We start from the raw sequence: 18,404 nt of genomic DNA on the forward strand, positions 1-18,404 counted from the left end.
TTATTATTAGGCTTATTAAATCTAGTATAAAATCTAAACTTTTTATAACTTTTTTTATAATATTATTTATATAAATAATTATTTATTTTAATAATTATTTTAATAAAATTATTAAATAACTTTAAGTAATTTTCTTAATAAATATTATTTTTTACTTTTTTTTTAAGTTTTTAATAAAAAACTTTTATTTTTAACTTAATATTTTAATTAAGTTTTATTATAATATATTTAAACTTCTTAATATAATAAGTTATAAATCTAGTTTACTTAAATTAAGTAAGCTATTATATAGCTTTTTTATATTTATTAAAATTTTTAAATATAATAAAAAATTATTTTTTAAAAGTTTTATAATTAAAAAAAATATAAATAATTTTTATTTTAATTTTAATATTATACTTAAAATATATATAAAAAATTAGCTTTTATTATTTTATAGCTTTTTTAGTTAAAAAGTTATTAATATAAAAAATTTATAACTTAAATATTATATAAATTTTCTTATTAACTTAAAAGTAAGCTTAAGCTTATATAAGAAAATTTCTTATATTACCTTTATAATTATTATATAATTTTAGCTTAAAAAATTTTAATATATTATTAATATTAATAAAAAATATAAGTATAATTTTATAAATTATTATAAGTTTTTTTTTTTACTTATTAAGCTTTTTATATAAATTATTTTATTATTTAAAAAGCTATTAATTTTATTTTTTTATTTTAATAATTTTATTATAAAAGTATTTTATTATTTTTTTTAGGTTAATAGTTTTTTTACTTAAAGTAAATATTTTAAAAGTTATTATTACTTAAAGTTTTAAAATAACTTATTAAATAAAATTAATTAAAATATAATAATAGCTTAGATTTTAAGGTATAATAGGTTTATTTTTTAAAAAGTAAGTTAAGTTAAATATTATAAAGTAGCTTTTAAGTAATATTATAATAAAGCTATTAAAAGTATAACTTTTAATAATAAAACTATTACTTAAATTAATTAATAAAAATCTAAATTATTTAGCTATAAAAATATCTTTTTTTTAAGTATTTATTTATTTTTTTATTATATTTTTAAATTAAATAAATCCTACCTAATATAAAGGACTAGTTATACTTATAGCTATATATATATATTATTAAATAATAAAAATAAACTTAAAAAAAAAAGAAAAAAAAAGATTTTATTTTTTTTTTATTTTTTTTAATATATTTTATTTTAACTTAAAGTTTATTTATATTAAGTTTAATTTAATTTTACTTAAAGTTCTACTTAAACTTTAAGGTTTTTAATAGCTTAAAATTTATTTATATTAGGTTTAAGCTAGTTTTACTTAAAATTTTATTTAAATTTAAGCTTTTAGCTTAAATTTATAATATACTTTTTTATTTACTTATATTATTAAATAACTTTTTTTTTTAAGGCTAATATATATATACTTTACTTTTACTTTTATTTATTTTAGCTTTTTTATAAAATATAAAATAGCTTTTTTAAAAAAAATAAAAATATTTTTATTTATTTATTATAATTTCTTTTTTTCTTTTTTTAATTATTTTAATATTTTAATTATTTTAATTAGAATTACTTAATTACTTTTTTATTTATACTTTTATTATTATTTTATTTTAAAATATTTTTTTTAAGTTATTTTATTTATAAATATAATAAAAAAAATATTTATTATTATTATTATATTTAATTTAATACTTTTAAATTATTTTTTTAGCTTTAATTATAATTATTATTTAAGTAAGTATATTATTAAAAATAATTTAAATAATAAAAATCTTTTTAATAATAATAAAATACTTAATTTTTATATTTTTTATTATTAATAAATTATAAATATAAGTAAAAAAAAATATATATTTAAACTTAATATAACTTATAAAGCTTATTATAATACTTATAAATATTATTATTAAAAAATATATATTTTTATTAAAAATATAAAATTATATTATTAATAAAAAAAAATTATATACTTATATATTAATAAGTAATATATTATATTTATAATTTTTAAGAAAAATATAATTAATAACTAAAAAGTATATTATATTAGATTTTTAGCTTTATTTACTTTTATTATAAAAAAATTTAAAATTATACTTAATTATACCTATTATAACTTTAAGGTAATTTAAGCTATTAATATTTATAATTAATCTTTTAATTAAGCTATTATTTTAATAAATACTTTTTTATTTTTTAATTAATATAAGTAAAACTTATTATAAGCTAATAAGCTTATTTTAACTAATTTCTTTTATAAGTAAAATAATATAATTACTTTTATTACCTAGATTATTATTAATTAGTATAAAGTAATTTAATAATAATACTTAATTATATATAAAACTTATTAATTATATTAAATTATTACTTAATTTATAATTTTTTTTACTTATTATACTTTTTAGCCTTTTTTTTTTATTATTATTATAGCTTTTAATAAAAGTATTATTTATTAGCTTATTTTTTTTATTATTATTTTAATTTTTAATAAAAACTTATTTTATAATAATATTAACTTTAATAATTAATATAATATTAATAATAAAAGTAATATTAATTTAATTAATAATAATTTTAGCTTTAACTTATTATTACCTTTTAATATTTTACTTAATTTTAAGATTTTTTAATATTATACTTTTAATATTATTTAGTTTTAAAAAGCTTAAATTAATTACTTTATTAGGCTTATTTTTATTATATATTTTTTAATTTATATTTTATTTAATATTTATATTTTTAGGTTTTATATTATTTATATTTTATTTAATACTTTTAGTATTTTATATTAAATATTTTTAGCTTTTATTATTAATATTTTATATTATTTTAATATTAGCTTATATTTAAGTAATCTTAACTTATTTATTAATTATTAATATATTATATATTATTTCTTTTATTTTATTATTAATTTTTTTAATTTTAACTTTTTTATTTTTATTATATTTTTATTTATTTTAATTATTAAAAAAGTTAATTAAACTCTTTTTATTAAGATTTTTAGCTTTTATATATTTAACTAGAATTTTATTATACTTAATTATTTTATACTTTATATTATATTACTTTTATTTTTTTCTTATTTAACTTAATTATAAAATATTAATACTCTTAGTTTTTAGATTCTTTTAACTTATATTTTTAATTTAATTTTAGCTTAGCTTTAAGTAATTTCTTTTTAGTTTTTAATAATATTTAATAAAACTTTATTAAATTATAATAAAAAAAAATAAAAAAAGGCTAGTTAATTACTAAAACCTATTAATAACACAATTAATAGCTATACCTAGCTAATTTAATAGTAATATATAATTTAAAAAACACTATATATATTATAATATATTAAATTTACTAGCTTAAAAGATAATTTATAACCTTATATACTAATAAAAATATATATATAATAATAATAATAACTTATAACTATATAAGTTATACCCTAAAAAACTTAGAGTAATCTAATATAATATAAATTAATAAAGTTTATACCTAACTTTTATAAAGCTTATTATTTTCCCTATAATTACCTTATTTTACCTTTATATACCTAATTTAAATAAATTACTTTATAAAGTAGTTACTTATAGGTCTCTGGCTTTATATTGCTTCTTAAAGTACTTATTAATATCAGACTTAGTTAATAGTTAATAACCTAAAAAAAAAACTATAATTATAACTAGTATTAAAAAAGGTAATAAGCTTAATATAAGTAAGTTACTTATTATAACTTTAGGAATTAAAGCTAATAAGCTTAAAAGGGTAATAAAAAGGCTATTATTATAAAAAATATTAATAAGAAAAGGAATATATTATTAAAAGCTAAAAATATTAAAAAAGTTAATAAACTTAATAAGGTAACTAAGAAAATAAAAAAAATAAAAATAAAAAGGAGAATTAAAAAGAATATTATAAAGCTAGTTAATAAAAAGTAGCTTTATATTATAATTTTCCCTCTTATTACGAAGGGCTAATAGAACTTTATTATAATAATATACTTTTTTATATTTACTTTAATTTTTATAATATATTACTTTATTTATTATTATATTTAACTTATACTTATTTTTAGGTAATATATATAAGCTAAAAGCTTTATTTTTCTTAAAGTATTTTACTTAACTTATAATATTTACCTAATAATAAGTATATAATCTGGTAGCTTTTTATTACTAGTTATAAGGGACTAGCTATACCTGCGGCTACACGTATATATCACTAAATAGTAAGAATAAACTTAAAGAAAAGAAAAAAAGGAAAAGGGTTTATCTCCTTTTTTTTCCTCTTAATATACCCTACTTTAGCCTAAGTTTTATTTATACTAAGTCCGGTCTGGCTCTGCCTAGAATCCTATATAGACCTAATAATCTATACTAGCCTAGAGTTTATTTATACTAGGTCTGGTCCGGCTCCGCCTAGGATTCTACCTAGACCTAAGCTTACAGCTTAAGTTTATAATACTAGTTAATATTTATTTATATTAAATTAAAAAGCTAAAATAATATTTTTTTTACCTTTTTTTTATAATAAAAGTTTATACTTAACTTATATTATTTTTATATTAATTTTAATACTTTTAAGTATATAATTTATTATATTAACTTTTATTATTTTTTAATTTAAATAATTTTAAATAAAAAAATAAATAATTTTATATAGCTTTATTATACTTTTAAATTAGATTTTATAAATATTTTTTACTTTTATAAGCTTTTTTTTTATATAAAAATTATTAGGTTTTTATTTTATAATATTATAACTTAAATATAACTTAAAGCTAATATAAGCTTATTATTTTTATTTTTATTTTATAATAATATAATTTAAGTATAATATAAAGCTAATATAAGCTTATTATTTTAATAAATATCTTTTTAATAAGTTTTAAAATAATTTAATATTTTAATATTTTATATATTTTTTAATAGCTTTTATATTAATTAAATATAGCTTTTTTATTTTATTAATATATTTTATTTATATTTTTATTTAAGTATATTTTTAGCTATTAGAATTTCTTTTATTATAAATTTTATAGCTACTTAGCTATTTATTTTATTATTTATTTATATTAGCTTTAATTTTAGTTTAAAATTTAAAAGCTTTTAGCTTAAAAGTAAATTAAAAACTATTTACTTTAAGAGATTTATATAAAATATTAAGTAAATACTTTTTAAAATATTTAATTAAATAATTAATAATAATAATATTTTTATAACCTTATATTTTATTATAATTTAATCTAGTTTTTTACTTAATTTATTTATTTTAATATTATATAAATTTAATTATATAATATTTTTTTTAAACTTTTTTATAAATTATTATTATTTATTTATTAAATCCTAGAATTATTATTAATTAAATATTATAATAGTTTAAGTTAAGTTTATTTTTTTTTATAAGTAATTAATAAATATAATTACTTTACTTTTAGCTAAAATTATAAACTTATATAAATAAAAAGGTTTTTAAATTAAAAGTATATTAAACTTATATAAAGCTTTATTTAAGCTTATTTTAATTATTATTAAATTATAATTATTTAATATTAGTTAATAAGCTATAAAATATTTAATTTAATTAAATTATTTAAAGCTAATTATAATTTATAAAACTACTTATACCTTTTAATTTACTTTTTTTATTTTATTATTTATTTAAAAATAATATATTATAAAAAAAAGTTATATAATTTTTATTAATATATATAATATTATTTAAAACTTATTTAATTAATTTAATTTTTAATTTATAATAATTTATATAAGAAATTTATAAAACTTTTATTAATATTATTTAAAGTATTTTATATATATTTTAGCTTTTATTAATATTATAACTTTAAGCTAAATATATTTAAATAGTTAGTTTATAATAATTATTAGGTATTTAATATTTTTTTTTTTTAAATTAAAAAATTTATTATAAAGTTAATTAAAATTTATAACTAATATTAGTTTATTATTAATATAAATTATAATAGTTTTTATTAAAGCTAATAGCTTTTATACTTATTATAATAATAATAATTTCTTATAAATTATATAATATTCTAAAATATTTTATTTTAATAATACTTTTATTATAATAGCTTAAAAGTTATATTTTTCTTAAAATAACTTATTAAAAAAAAGTTATATATATATTATATTAAAGTTATTATAAGTAGCTTTTACTTTAAAATCTAAGTATAATCTTAAAATAATAATATATTATATATAAAAAAAGTATAATTTATAATTTACTTATAAGTATTTATATTTTAAAAGAATTTATAAGTATTTTTTTAAATAATTTTAATATAATATATTATTATTTTATTATATAAAATATTTTAGTTTTATAAGCTTTATAAATATAAGTTATTAAAAAATTTTTTTCTTAAAAAAAGCTTAATTATTTTACTTATTTTTTTTTAATTATTTTTATATTATAATTAATTATTAAGTAATAAAAGCTATATATTAATAAATTATATAATATTATTAAAATAAAATAATAATAGATTTTTATTTTAGTTTTATTTAAAAAGTATATTTAAATATTATACTTATAAATTAAATTTATATTAAAAGTAAAAATTAAATAAAAATAATATTTTAGCTTATTATATTTAATATTTTAATATTTTTTTTAGTATTATAAAATATTTTAGATTTTTATAATTAATAAAAATTATAAATAAGTTAATAATACTTTAAAGTTTTATTAATTATAATTTTAAATAAAAAATAATTATTAATAGCTTTTTATTATAAATTATATAATTTTTTTTAAGGTTATTAGCTTTATAAAATAATATATTATTAAGTAAAATACTTTATTAATAATTTATAATAAGTATTTTTTTAAAGTATTAATTAAATAATTTATTTTAATTATTATTTTTTTAATAAAATTTTATTATTTTAAAATTAAGTAAAAAATAAATACTTTTTTTAATACTTTAAAAGCCTTATTATACTTAATTAATTATTAAAAAAATATACTTTTTTTTAATAATTTTAAAAGTAATTTTATAAAAAAAAAAAAGTTTAAAATAAAATTTTAATAAAAATTAATAAAATCTAAGAATTTTTAGATTTTTTTTTTATATATTAAGGGTTTTTAACTTTATATAATCTTAATTTTTTTTAAGTTAAAATAAATTTTTTTATTTATATAAATAATAAACTTTAAGTATTTAACTTTTTAAATATAAAATATATATTTTTTTATATTAAAATATAATTTAATTATATAAAACTTTATAAATATATTATATATTTTTTATATATAATTTTTTTATAAGCTTTTTAAGTAAATAAAAATATTATTAAAATATATTATAATAAAATTACTTAAAATTTTTCTTAAAATATTATTAATATATTATTAAAATATTATAAAAATACTTATTAACTTAAATAAATAAATTAATTACTTAAAAAGCTTAAATTAAATTTAAAATATAATTAAAAGCTTTTTATTTAATATAATTTAAAGTTTATAAAATATTAATTAAATATTTAATTTTATAAATTATTTAATTTTAAAAAAAAAATATAATATTTTTTTAATAAGTAAAAATAAATAATAATTTTATTTTATTATTTTATTTAAAGTATAATAATTTATATAAAACTATTATTTTTTTTTAGCTTTTTAGCTAATAATATTAAGGTTATAACTAATAAAAAGCTTATTTTAATTTATTTTTTATTTATTAGGTTTATAACTTACTTTTTAATTTTTAATAAATATTTTTATAATATATTATAAAGTAATATTTATAATAAATCTAGGTTAATTTTATTTAAATATTACTTTAATTATATATAATAATTTAGTTAGTTTTAATATAAAAGTAACTTATTTATTTTTTTTTAATTAAAAAGATTTTAAAAGTTCTATAAATTATAAAAAAGCTAAAATAATTTCTTTTATTATTAATTTAAGTTAGCTTTTTATATATATAATATTAATATTATTTTATATAAGCTTATAATTATTAACTAGTACTTTTTTTTTATTTTTTAAGCTTATTAAATAATACTAATAAATATTAACCTTATTATTAATATTATAAGCTTTTAAATTTTTTAATTATTTAACTCTTAAATTATTAAATTATTTATAATATTAATTATAATTTTTTTTTAATTAATTATATACTTATATTATATTATATTATTTATAGTATTTCTAGTATAATATTTTATATAAGGCCTAGTATTATATATATTATTACTAGAGATTTCTAGTTATTTATATTTATTTTAAATTATATTAAGTAAAAAATTAAAAAATATAACTTTTATTATATTACCTTTTTTTTTTATTTTTATTATAATATATATTTATTATTATTTATTTAATAAAATTAAGTTTAATTTTATATATTATATAAATTTTTTACTTATTATTATATAATAATTATAGCTTATATTTACTTAAATATTTATAAATTTTAAAAAGTTAATTAATATAAAAACTAAAAAAAATAATATATTTATTTTTAACTTAATTTCTTTTAATTTTTATTTTTTATATAATATATTTTTTAATTTATAATTATTATTATATTATAATACTTTTAATAAAAAACTTATTATAAAAATATTTTATTTCTTAATAGTTTTTTATTTTTATTTATATTAAAAATAAAATTTTTTATTATTATTTTTTTTATATTAAATACTTATAAATATTATATAAAAAAATATATACTTTAAAATATAATAGCTTATAAATTTATAATATAAGTATTTTTTTTTTATATTATTAATTAATTATTTTAATTAATATTTAATAAGCTTATTTTTTTTATTAGTTTTAAAAGTAATTATAATTTATACTTTTTTTAAGCTTAGCTTAAAACCTTAATTTACTTATATTTATTATAATTATATTTTTATTATTATATTACTTTTTTTTAAGATTTATATTATATTTACTTTACTTATTATAAAATTTCTTTTTTAATTATAATAATTTAATATTTATAATTATATTATAAAAATAAGCTATTATTTTAATATATTTAAAATATAATATTTTTTAATTAATAATTTTTTTTATATATATTTATTAAAAAATTATTATAGTTTTATTAATTTAATAAAGTTTTTTTATTTAAGGCTTTTAATAAGTATAATTTTATTTTTAAATTAAATAAAAAAATTTATAAATAATTTATTTTATTATTATTTTATTTAATTAAGCTTAATAAAAGCTATTTCTTTTTATAAAAATTAATATATATAATAATTAAATAACCTAAAAATATAATTAAATTATAGCTAATTTTTTTATTATTTTTAAAGTAAAAAGTTATTTAATCTTAAATTTTAGCTAAAAAATTCTAAAAAATAAAAGCTTATTAATTATAATTATTACTTATAAATATTATATTTATAATTAGTTTATATTATATTAGGCTTTTTTAAGCTATAAATATAATTTTATTATTATTAAATAAAGCTTTTATTAGAATTAATTTATACTTTACTTAAAAGTTAATATAAGCTAATATTATTATTATAAAAAAACTTTATATTATTTAATTTTTAAGAAAAAAATATTATTTAATAAGCTTATAAAGCTTTTATATTTAAGTAATAATAACTTTTTAAAGTATTATAATATTACTTTAAAAGCTATTAATTAATATAATATTTTTAAGTATAAATAAGCTTAATTTTATATTAATTATTTATTTTATAAAGTTATTTATAATAAAATTTATTTTTTATAAAAAATTAATTATATTTATAATTATATATATATATTATTAAATAATAAAACTAAACTTAAAAAAAAAAGTTTTATTTTTTTTTTATTTTTTTTAATATATTTTATTTTAACTTAAAGTTTATTTATATTAAGTTTAATTTAATTTTACTTAAAATTTTACTTAAATCTTAAGGTTTTTAATAGCTTAAAGTTTATTTATATTAGGTTTAAGCTAGCTTTACTTAGAATTTTACTTAGATTTAAGCTTTTAGCTTAAGTTTATAACACCTAATTCTTTATATTAAATCAGATTAATCCTTTTTAATTTATTAAGTTAGATTAGATTAATCCTATCTAATCCTGTCACGTGACCTATAATCCTATTAGGCTCTATTCTTATTTGTTTCTTGCGGCCTATAACGCCGACTGTCTGCTTTAGGTACCCTTGGTTCGTAACATTAGAAGGTGTTGTAATACGTGTAGCAAATAATAAAGAGACTACTAGGAGGATCTAACAGAGTTCTTAGAAAAAAAAGGATAAGATAATAAGTATTATTAGCTCTAATAAATATTATATTTAAAAAAAGCACGCCTTAATTAGTAAAAAATAGGTTTTTAAGTATTTACGCTTAGAAGTAATCTAGGAAAGTATTAATAAATATATTTAATTTAAGATTTATTAAAAGCTAACTTAGAATACTCTTATAGACCTCTAGGGAAGAAGAACCTTAAAAGAAGCTAAGAACCTTATTATTAATAAGTATAATAAAGTTATATAGAATAAGAAGATAAATAGGTCTGGTTATCTTGCTTTAGTTATAAAATTAAGTAAATAATATTAATAAATAGCCTATTAAGCGCTATCTTATATTTTTAAGTTTGCCTTTATTAATAGTTTCTCCCGTAATTATTATTAACCTACTTTATAAGCTGCGTTTCACAACCAGACCAACCAACAAGCCAACAATCGACTCACTAGCATTTGGGTGACTTCCTAACCAGTTTGGGCACTTTCAAGTGTCAAACGATATTCCGCCCCAGTCGAGGAAGCGTCCTGACCTACTTGGACACTGTTGTGTATATAACTGGGACCTTCGTCCTCTTGACTTGAGTAGTGATCAAGGCTAATTGACTCTCTACAATCTGTATTACTTTGACATCAACAACCACGTGGAGCGAGTACATGGCGTAAAGCTGCGAAAGTAACCAGCGTCACATGAGTCATCTCTGAATATCACTATCAATTACCTATGTGTTTAATAATTGTCGTCGCCAAAGCCACTAGTTCAGACTGCTTGTGAAGAAGCAGACCAACGGCCATGGAAAGACGACGTCGTGGAGCGGAGGCGGCCGCAGCGGCAGGGAAAGAGAAATCGTCATCCTGGGCGAGATAAATCTCCAAGGAAGCGAAGTCAACGTGGAACTTGAGGCCAGAGGAGGCGGGAGTTGCAGGCCAAGGACTTGACGAGCGTGTTGGGTTACTTAGAGGAGGAATTTGCCGTGAAGCAGAGCCTGTTAAAAGAGCAAATGTGGTGTACGCCAATACCACATGAGAGAAAGGTCTTAACTGCAGAAGATTTCTATAGAGCGTTCCACGATATAAGCAACTTATAGTTAAGGACGTGTATGCTGTGCTACCGCAAGCGCACGAAAAAAGAGTTGAGAGATGTTAAATTGGAATAATGGAAGTTGAACGGTATTGTAAATAACGGTTGGTCGCCGTTTTTATGTCGGAGCTGCATACCTGAGGGCGAGAGTATCCTAGTCTGCGCGGAGTGCGTTCGTTGTTTGGGGTGCGACGCCCTGTCACCTGCGGCCCAGCTCCATAGACGTATTGGGTGTGAGTATATGTTCCCCGAAGAGCTGAAGGGTCTCACTCTAACGGAGGAGAAACTTATCGCGCTGAACTCATGTTACGGGTTCATCACAAAATACAGCGTTGCGAGCAGCCGCAAGTAAAATGCCATTTACCCAAAGCATATTAAGGGCCACATCACAGTGTTCCTGAATAATGTGCAGGAGCTGGCCACTGAGGTACTTCCCCATCCGCTCGTGCAAGTTATGGGAGAGATCCATATCTCGTGGCAAGGCGCGGAGAAGCCAGCACCAAGCGACCTGTCGGGGCTTTTGTCGGTCAGGCGACGAGTCGTTGAGAGGGCACCCGTCTGGCTGAAGATGCAGGAGGCACAGCGGTGGCTTGGTCAATGCATGCAAAGGAAAGGACCGGCGAAGGACCGGCGAAGGCAACTGACCAATAAAGAGCTGAGAAACTATAGCCGATAGGAAAGCGAGAAGCTTGGGACGCAGCCGGCGGGTAGTGCAGAAGGACCTTTTGTTCCTCCAGGCACTCGGGGAAAAAAACTTAAGAACTACCCGTTGGCAACTAAGTGGACTTCCACTTAGTTGCCAACGGGTAATGTAAGAACTAATGTATACACAACACAGCCTTCGACTGAATTACACCATCCTATCGCGGTTAGCTCGGGGCATGAAAATAGTTGGGCCTCGCTCGGCGTATCGAGTCATGATGTGTCAAGCTTTTGCATTTGTCTCGAATAGAGCAAAAGAACCATCTGTCAAGCTTGGCGTGAGGTAGCCCCTTGCTGGCCAAACACCAGATGTAGCAGATAAAGTGCTCATGAACTGATGGGTCCATCAAATTTCCCGGCTGACCAAGCACGCCAGAGAGTCGAGCATTGTGTTTTGATTGCAGCATCTGAGAATATAGCACAATGCGGGGGCTGCGCCGCACCCAAAGGACCAAACCCGGTACGCAGCCGTCAGCGCGCATTGTTGGCATCTTCACATCTCGGCTGTGATGAGGACGTCTGGAGGTGTCTCACAGCGCTCGGCTCCACACATTGCTGTGCGTGTTTTCTGCTGTGCCCTCACGAGGCTTTTCATAGCATTATTGATACTAGTCATGAGTAGCCCCTTCAATGTTGCCGTTGTTACTGCACCTGCCATAATGGGATACGCCACGCTATCAGGGTTCCCTACATTGACCCGGCCGCCGGCATCCTAGCGCCCAATAAACGGTCAATGTTGAGACATGGATCTTTCCGCTTCCCGTCCCAGTATTGGCACCGGTGCAGGGCCGACCTGGTTGGCATCGTGCTGAGTTGATCATGCATAAGCGGCCTGTTACAGGGAGAAGTAGAATAAGTAGCATTGCTAAGGCAAAGGTAGGGTAATAATACCGAGAACTCTTCAAGGAGTAACTAGCTAGAAGACACAACCAACCCTGATAATAATAAGCATCTACTATCATTTGATGTTACAGGCCAGAGCAAGACGAGATGGCCTTAATTACCCACTTTACACACATGGCGTTTCATCTATAGCCTCGCTTTATGGTATGGCTCGTCCTGCCAAATTAACGGAATCTCTGCTATAATACAACTTGTTTCGCGTAAAGCACATATTTACAATGCAGCCCTTGGCGCTGGGTACTTTAGATGCCAAGTCAGAATTTATTTATGCGCCTTAAGCGAAGCGAATTAGTATATAAATCTTTTCGCGCCCTCTTATCAAAGTATTTTACAACTTTTACACTTATTTATTCATTATATTTTAAAAAACAAACAAAACTCTATCTCCAATATGCTACTCAAGTCAACTATTACAGCTGTAAGTATAATACTAGCGGCTCAAACAGCTACTACCTTGCCGCTAGAAGGAGATGTTACCCCTAAAATTGTTGGGGGCCAAGAATCCCCCGTGGGTTCCTTTCCTTTTCTCGCTTCATTACAAAGTACTGGCCGGCATTTCTGTGGTGGCTCGCTCCTAAATAAGGATACTATCCTTACAGCTAGTCATTGTTTTGAAAAACCGCCCCCAAATCTTCAAGTTCGTGCTGGATCAAATGTACGTTTTATATTTTTTTATTTGTCTTCTCTTGGTAGTTCTTGTCCCTAATAATATACTATATAGGATCACGGAAATGGAGGCCAGGTCTCCAAGATAATTAAGATCAAAAAGCACCCTAATTACAATGCACAAACACACGATTATGATGTGGCTATATTGAAAATATCACCGCCGGTCACTGGGGTTGAATTCGCCACATTAGCGCAAAGTGGCTCCTACCCTAGTCCGGGCCAAAAAAGGGTAGCTGGCTGGTATGTTATAGTTCACCAGACTCTTCTTCCCATCTCCATCTCTAGGGGACATATTCTTACTCTTATTTTAGGGGACAGACAACACCCGGACAACCAAGCGGACAACCCGGTCCGACGAAGAAGAGACAAGTCGAAGTCAATTCGATGACCCGCGATCAATGCCAACAAATTTATCAAGTGAGAAACTTGCCAGTCACAGAAAATATGGTGTGCGCAAGCGCACCAGGTAAAGATTCTTGCTTTGGAGATAGTGGCGGGGCATTACTTGATGCCAGTACTGGAGTGCTTGAAGGTGTGGTTTCCTGGGGCCTGGGTTGTGCAGACCAGCAGTTTCCCGCCGTTTATGCCGCTGTGGGTCAACTATACGATTTTATTTCAAGGGAAGCTGGTCAGTTGCCAGGTAGCCCAGGTGGTGATAAACCAACCAACCCAGGTGGTAATCAGCCAACCAACCCAGATGATACTCAACCAACCAACCCAGATGATACTCAACCAACCAACCCAGATGGTAATCCACCAACCAACCCAGATAACGGTGGAAACGTCCCCTTTTGGTGCAGCTATTTCCCTTCTGGGTGGATGTGTTTTTCCAATTAACCCAGGTAGTGGTGGAACCGACCCAGATAATTCAACCCAAGCGAAGATAGAATCGACACAGTTGTCCAGCTCACCCTAGCTGTTCAAGCTAGCTACAATACTGTATTCCAGATTTTCTAATGGGAGTTATATTTTAGCGCCGCCGGACGACGCTGGAAGCTATTGATTTTATTTGGGCCGTTCAGGCCATAATGTTACACGGAAAAGGCCCAACAGATCGTGAAGCCCAATAAAGGGGCTTCACGCCGATATAAGACTTGTTAGTTACACGGCTAGAACACGTGCCTAGGTAAGGATTCTAGGCCTAGGCGTTCCTTTCATGTATATAAAGTAGTTACTCTTTCTTTTTTTTCTCTTAGTAACGCAGGACCTTTGATATCCTACGAGATTATTATTGAATTGAGCCCCTTTGCTCCAAGCCCCCATATTGAACCCTTGTCACACATAATGTATATAAAGTTTTACGAGCTTTAGTGATTTGCCAAATATTTGTCCATAGTAGACAATACAAGAGAATATAACTCTGTTATTTTAGAAATAGGTATAGTAGGTATATTTTAACCCTAACTATTTTAAGTGTGCAGTATATCTCTTAGGACGACTACTGTAAAGGATATACTATACTCTTATCTAGTAAAATAATAATAATAATATTATATTTTCTTATCTTACCTAATATATAATTATTATTATTAATAAATAAGAGTAATTTTAGTTTATTATACTTTTTATTTAAAAAAACCTAGGTAGTAATATACTTTATAATTATAATATAAATCTAGCTAATAATATAGTTTTTAGGGTAAGGTATATTAATTTATAAAGGGCTTTAATATAGATAAGTAAAATTATAAGTTCTTTTATATATAGAAAAGGCTTATAAAAGAAAAGTATCCTAAAAAAATAATAGATTAATTATTACCTACAAACCTAATACCCAGAGTAACTAGGAGAATACCTAATTAGGAGAATATCAGAGATTAGCTAACACTTATTAGGCTTTAAATATCAGAGAAACTAGGGCTGTTACTTACATAATATAAGAGGAGGGAAACTACTTTTACTGCTAGTTTATATAAGTAATAGCTATTATTATTAACTAATAAGCTAAAAATATTAGAATATCGTATAATTTATATAACTAAAGTGTTATTACTTAGCTCGGAGTATTAGTTATAATTAATATTTACCTTTTATATATTAACCTTATAGCCTTCTAGCTATTACTCTTTTAGTTTAAATAAGAATTAAGAATTCTGCTATTAAACCCTAAAAAACTAATTAATTTACTTTTTTTTATAATAAGATAGTATTTTATTAAATAGTATAACTAGAATAATAACTTCTTAATTACTACTAATATAAATATAAAATTTCTTATATAACCAGGGATAAGTAACTACTAGTTAGTTATAATGCTATCCTCTTAGTTTTATAAGGCTATTTTACCTAATAAATAGCACTTTTATACACAATTATATAATAATATTATAATAGTTTACTAATTATAATAGTTACAAAATATAAGCTAGGGGATATTTTACTACCCTTTCCATAAAGTCGCATCTGAGTTGAGCAAGTGGCTGCGCTGTGTCGTGACATTTGTCGCGCACTGACTTACGCGTTAAAGCGATTAGAGCCGGTCGTGATTGTGTTATGGACACGTTACGGTTTTGATTATCTTTTAGGCTAAAAGAGCTAGATAAAAGTGTAGAGTTTATTATTAGAAATATTAGCTTAAAAGGAGCTTATAAGTAAGGGTGGCAGCTAAAACCACTTAAAAGGCTAGTGCCTATATCTTAGTCGCTGATTAGTGAAAATATATCAGCCGTAACCGTGCAGTAGTCAGGGGTCCTATTATAGTCAGGGGTGGCTATATTTAAAGAAAGTAGTAGCTTTTATATTTAAGGCTAGTACCAGCACCTCCTGTTTTTTACGTCAGGTTATTATATAGTATAGTAGGTTACTGTAATCCTACTATATTATCTACTAGTTTATTATCCTTTAAAAACAGATACTATAGCCTTTATTTTTAGAGGCACACTCCTTTATATATAAAGGTATTAGAACCGCGGAGAAGAGCTTGACGGGATCGTGAGCTCTACTGGCGGCTGTGGTCGTATGTGATTGCTGATGGGTCAGTTTGACCTATAAGCACAAGGAGACGATCTAATATCTATTTGATAATGTCTGGTCAGGTAGGGTTTTTACATTTTCTAGAAACTACATCTCCTTGAATACAAACTCCACCACCATCCTTCAAGTCGACTCGGTATACACGCACCCACACCGTCATATTCCCAGTCCGCTCCTATACAAGACAATACATGAATCTTCAAGCAAAACAGGTCCACTAAGCATCAGCAGTTACTCGGCCGTATCGCCGTGAGCGCATTCCCCGTCTGCCCGGCACCCGCGCCCGCCGCCGCAGCCATGTACGCATCAATCGCCGGCAGCACCTGCGGGCACCGGTCGCGGTTAATCGCCCGAATCATGGCGCTCACCTGGCCGGGCGACATGCGCGCGCCGCGCCTCGACAGCGTCTGCAGCCCGTCCACGACGAACTGAAACGTGCCCTGCGTCTCGAGGACATTGTTGGCCTGCCGGACGGTCGCGTCTCGGTTCCTGCGCGCCCCCGTGAGGAACATTTGGTCCAGCACCGCCTTGTGGGTGAGCTCGTCGTTTTCGGCGGCGAGAGCGCCGCGCGCCTGCTGCTGGAGCTGTTGCGGGCTCATGGACTCGGCGGTGGACAGGAACTGCGACACGACGCCCGTGTCTCTTTGCCAGGAGCGGGCGGCGGCGTCGATGGCTTGCGCCGAGGGCTGGCGCGCGCGTTTGGACAGCGCTTCGCTTTCTTGCGAGAGTTGGTCTTGGGGGGCTGGCTGGCTGGCGGCGAGGGCGTGTGCGTGGACGGCCACGGCGAGGATGGCGATGAGGGTTGGCGGCTTCATTGCGATTAGGGGCTTCGAACTACTCGAGACTGACTGCTGGTATGGCAAACTATGTACCTCGCATCAAGGGCCAGCCTCGACGCAGGGTTCTGATGAGAGGGAAACTTGACAAACTTGCGAGATTGCGAGTCTCCAACAGGACGGTTTTATCACTGGCGGTCCGTCCTTTTCTTTACAAAAGTATGCATGCACTGATTAGCTTAGGGCATCCTTATGTAGCAACACTTGAGACGCAGCAAGGGCAATGAATTAGGTTTTGTGAGTTTGAACCAGGATAGAGCGCCCGTTTGAGAATCCATCGCCGATCCAGGCCCTACATGTGACTTGATTTTCCGTTTCAGAAGATCATGTTCGCCATTCGGTGTCGTGCCTGCCGCGGCAGTCAAAGATCGGCACTTGCATGTGGGCATTTCGGACTTGTTTCGAATGTAGTCTCAATAGCCCAATTCACTCTCCAACGCCATTATGGGCCGTCGGAACTATGTGGGTCAGGAGATTGTCGGGAATCTTTTGTACATCGCTGACATCTGGAGTATGGACTATCGGTTGCGGGTCTTTTTGGTGTTGCGGGTTGCGTTTCAAAGTCCATCTCAGGTAGCGGCCAGGATGGCTTGCGAAACAACGGACAACAGTAGCCCAAGGTAACAGCTCTTCGTTTCTTCTTTTCTTCCTTCATGATTCTACACATGGTTATAATGGCTATTGCATCTGTTCAGACCAGAATATTCATCTGCCGAATGGTGAGACCCGTGGCGTTCATCCGACGCCTTTATTATAGCTTAGTTATGCATAACTACCCCCTCTCCGGTACACCGTTTTGTACCGCTCGATTTATTAATTGTAACCTTGAATATACGGTTTTGTAAACCCTGCTTTCTGCGGCAAATAAAGTAAAATGTGAACAGTGGTTTCGCTTCGCACCAAGATTCGAGACGAGGTTACTAGCCGTGTCCGCATCTTCGTCACACAAGATTGCGTGGGTGTAGTACTCACTCT

General features: G+C 24.7%; 1 protein-coding gene across 1 annotated transcript; it reads right to left on the reverse strand.

Annotated features, from left to right (window-relative positions):
• Positions 1-16,817: 16,817 nt before the first annotated feature.
• On the reverse strand, positions 16,818-17,408 carry G6M90_00g068680 (uncharacterized protein; the record flags this gene model as incomplete). Its single annotated transcript, XM_014684538.1, has 1 exon — positions 16,818-17,408. The coding sequence occupies one exon, from the start codon at positions 17,406-17,408 to the stop codon at positions 16,818-16,820; it is 591 nt and encodes a 196-aa protein (XP_014540024.1).
• Between the last annotated feature and the right edge of the window lie 996 nt (positions 17,409-18,404).

The sequence above is a fragment of the Metarhizium brunneum genome, chromosome 4 (assembly GCF_013426205.1).
Source record: "Metarhizium brunneum chromosome 4, complete sequence".
In the NCBI taxonomy this organism is placed as follows: Eukaryota; Fungi; Ascomycota; class Sordariomycetes; order Hypocreales; family Clavicipitaceae; genus Metarhizium; species Metarhizium brunneum.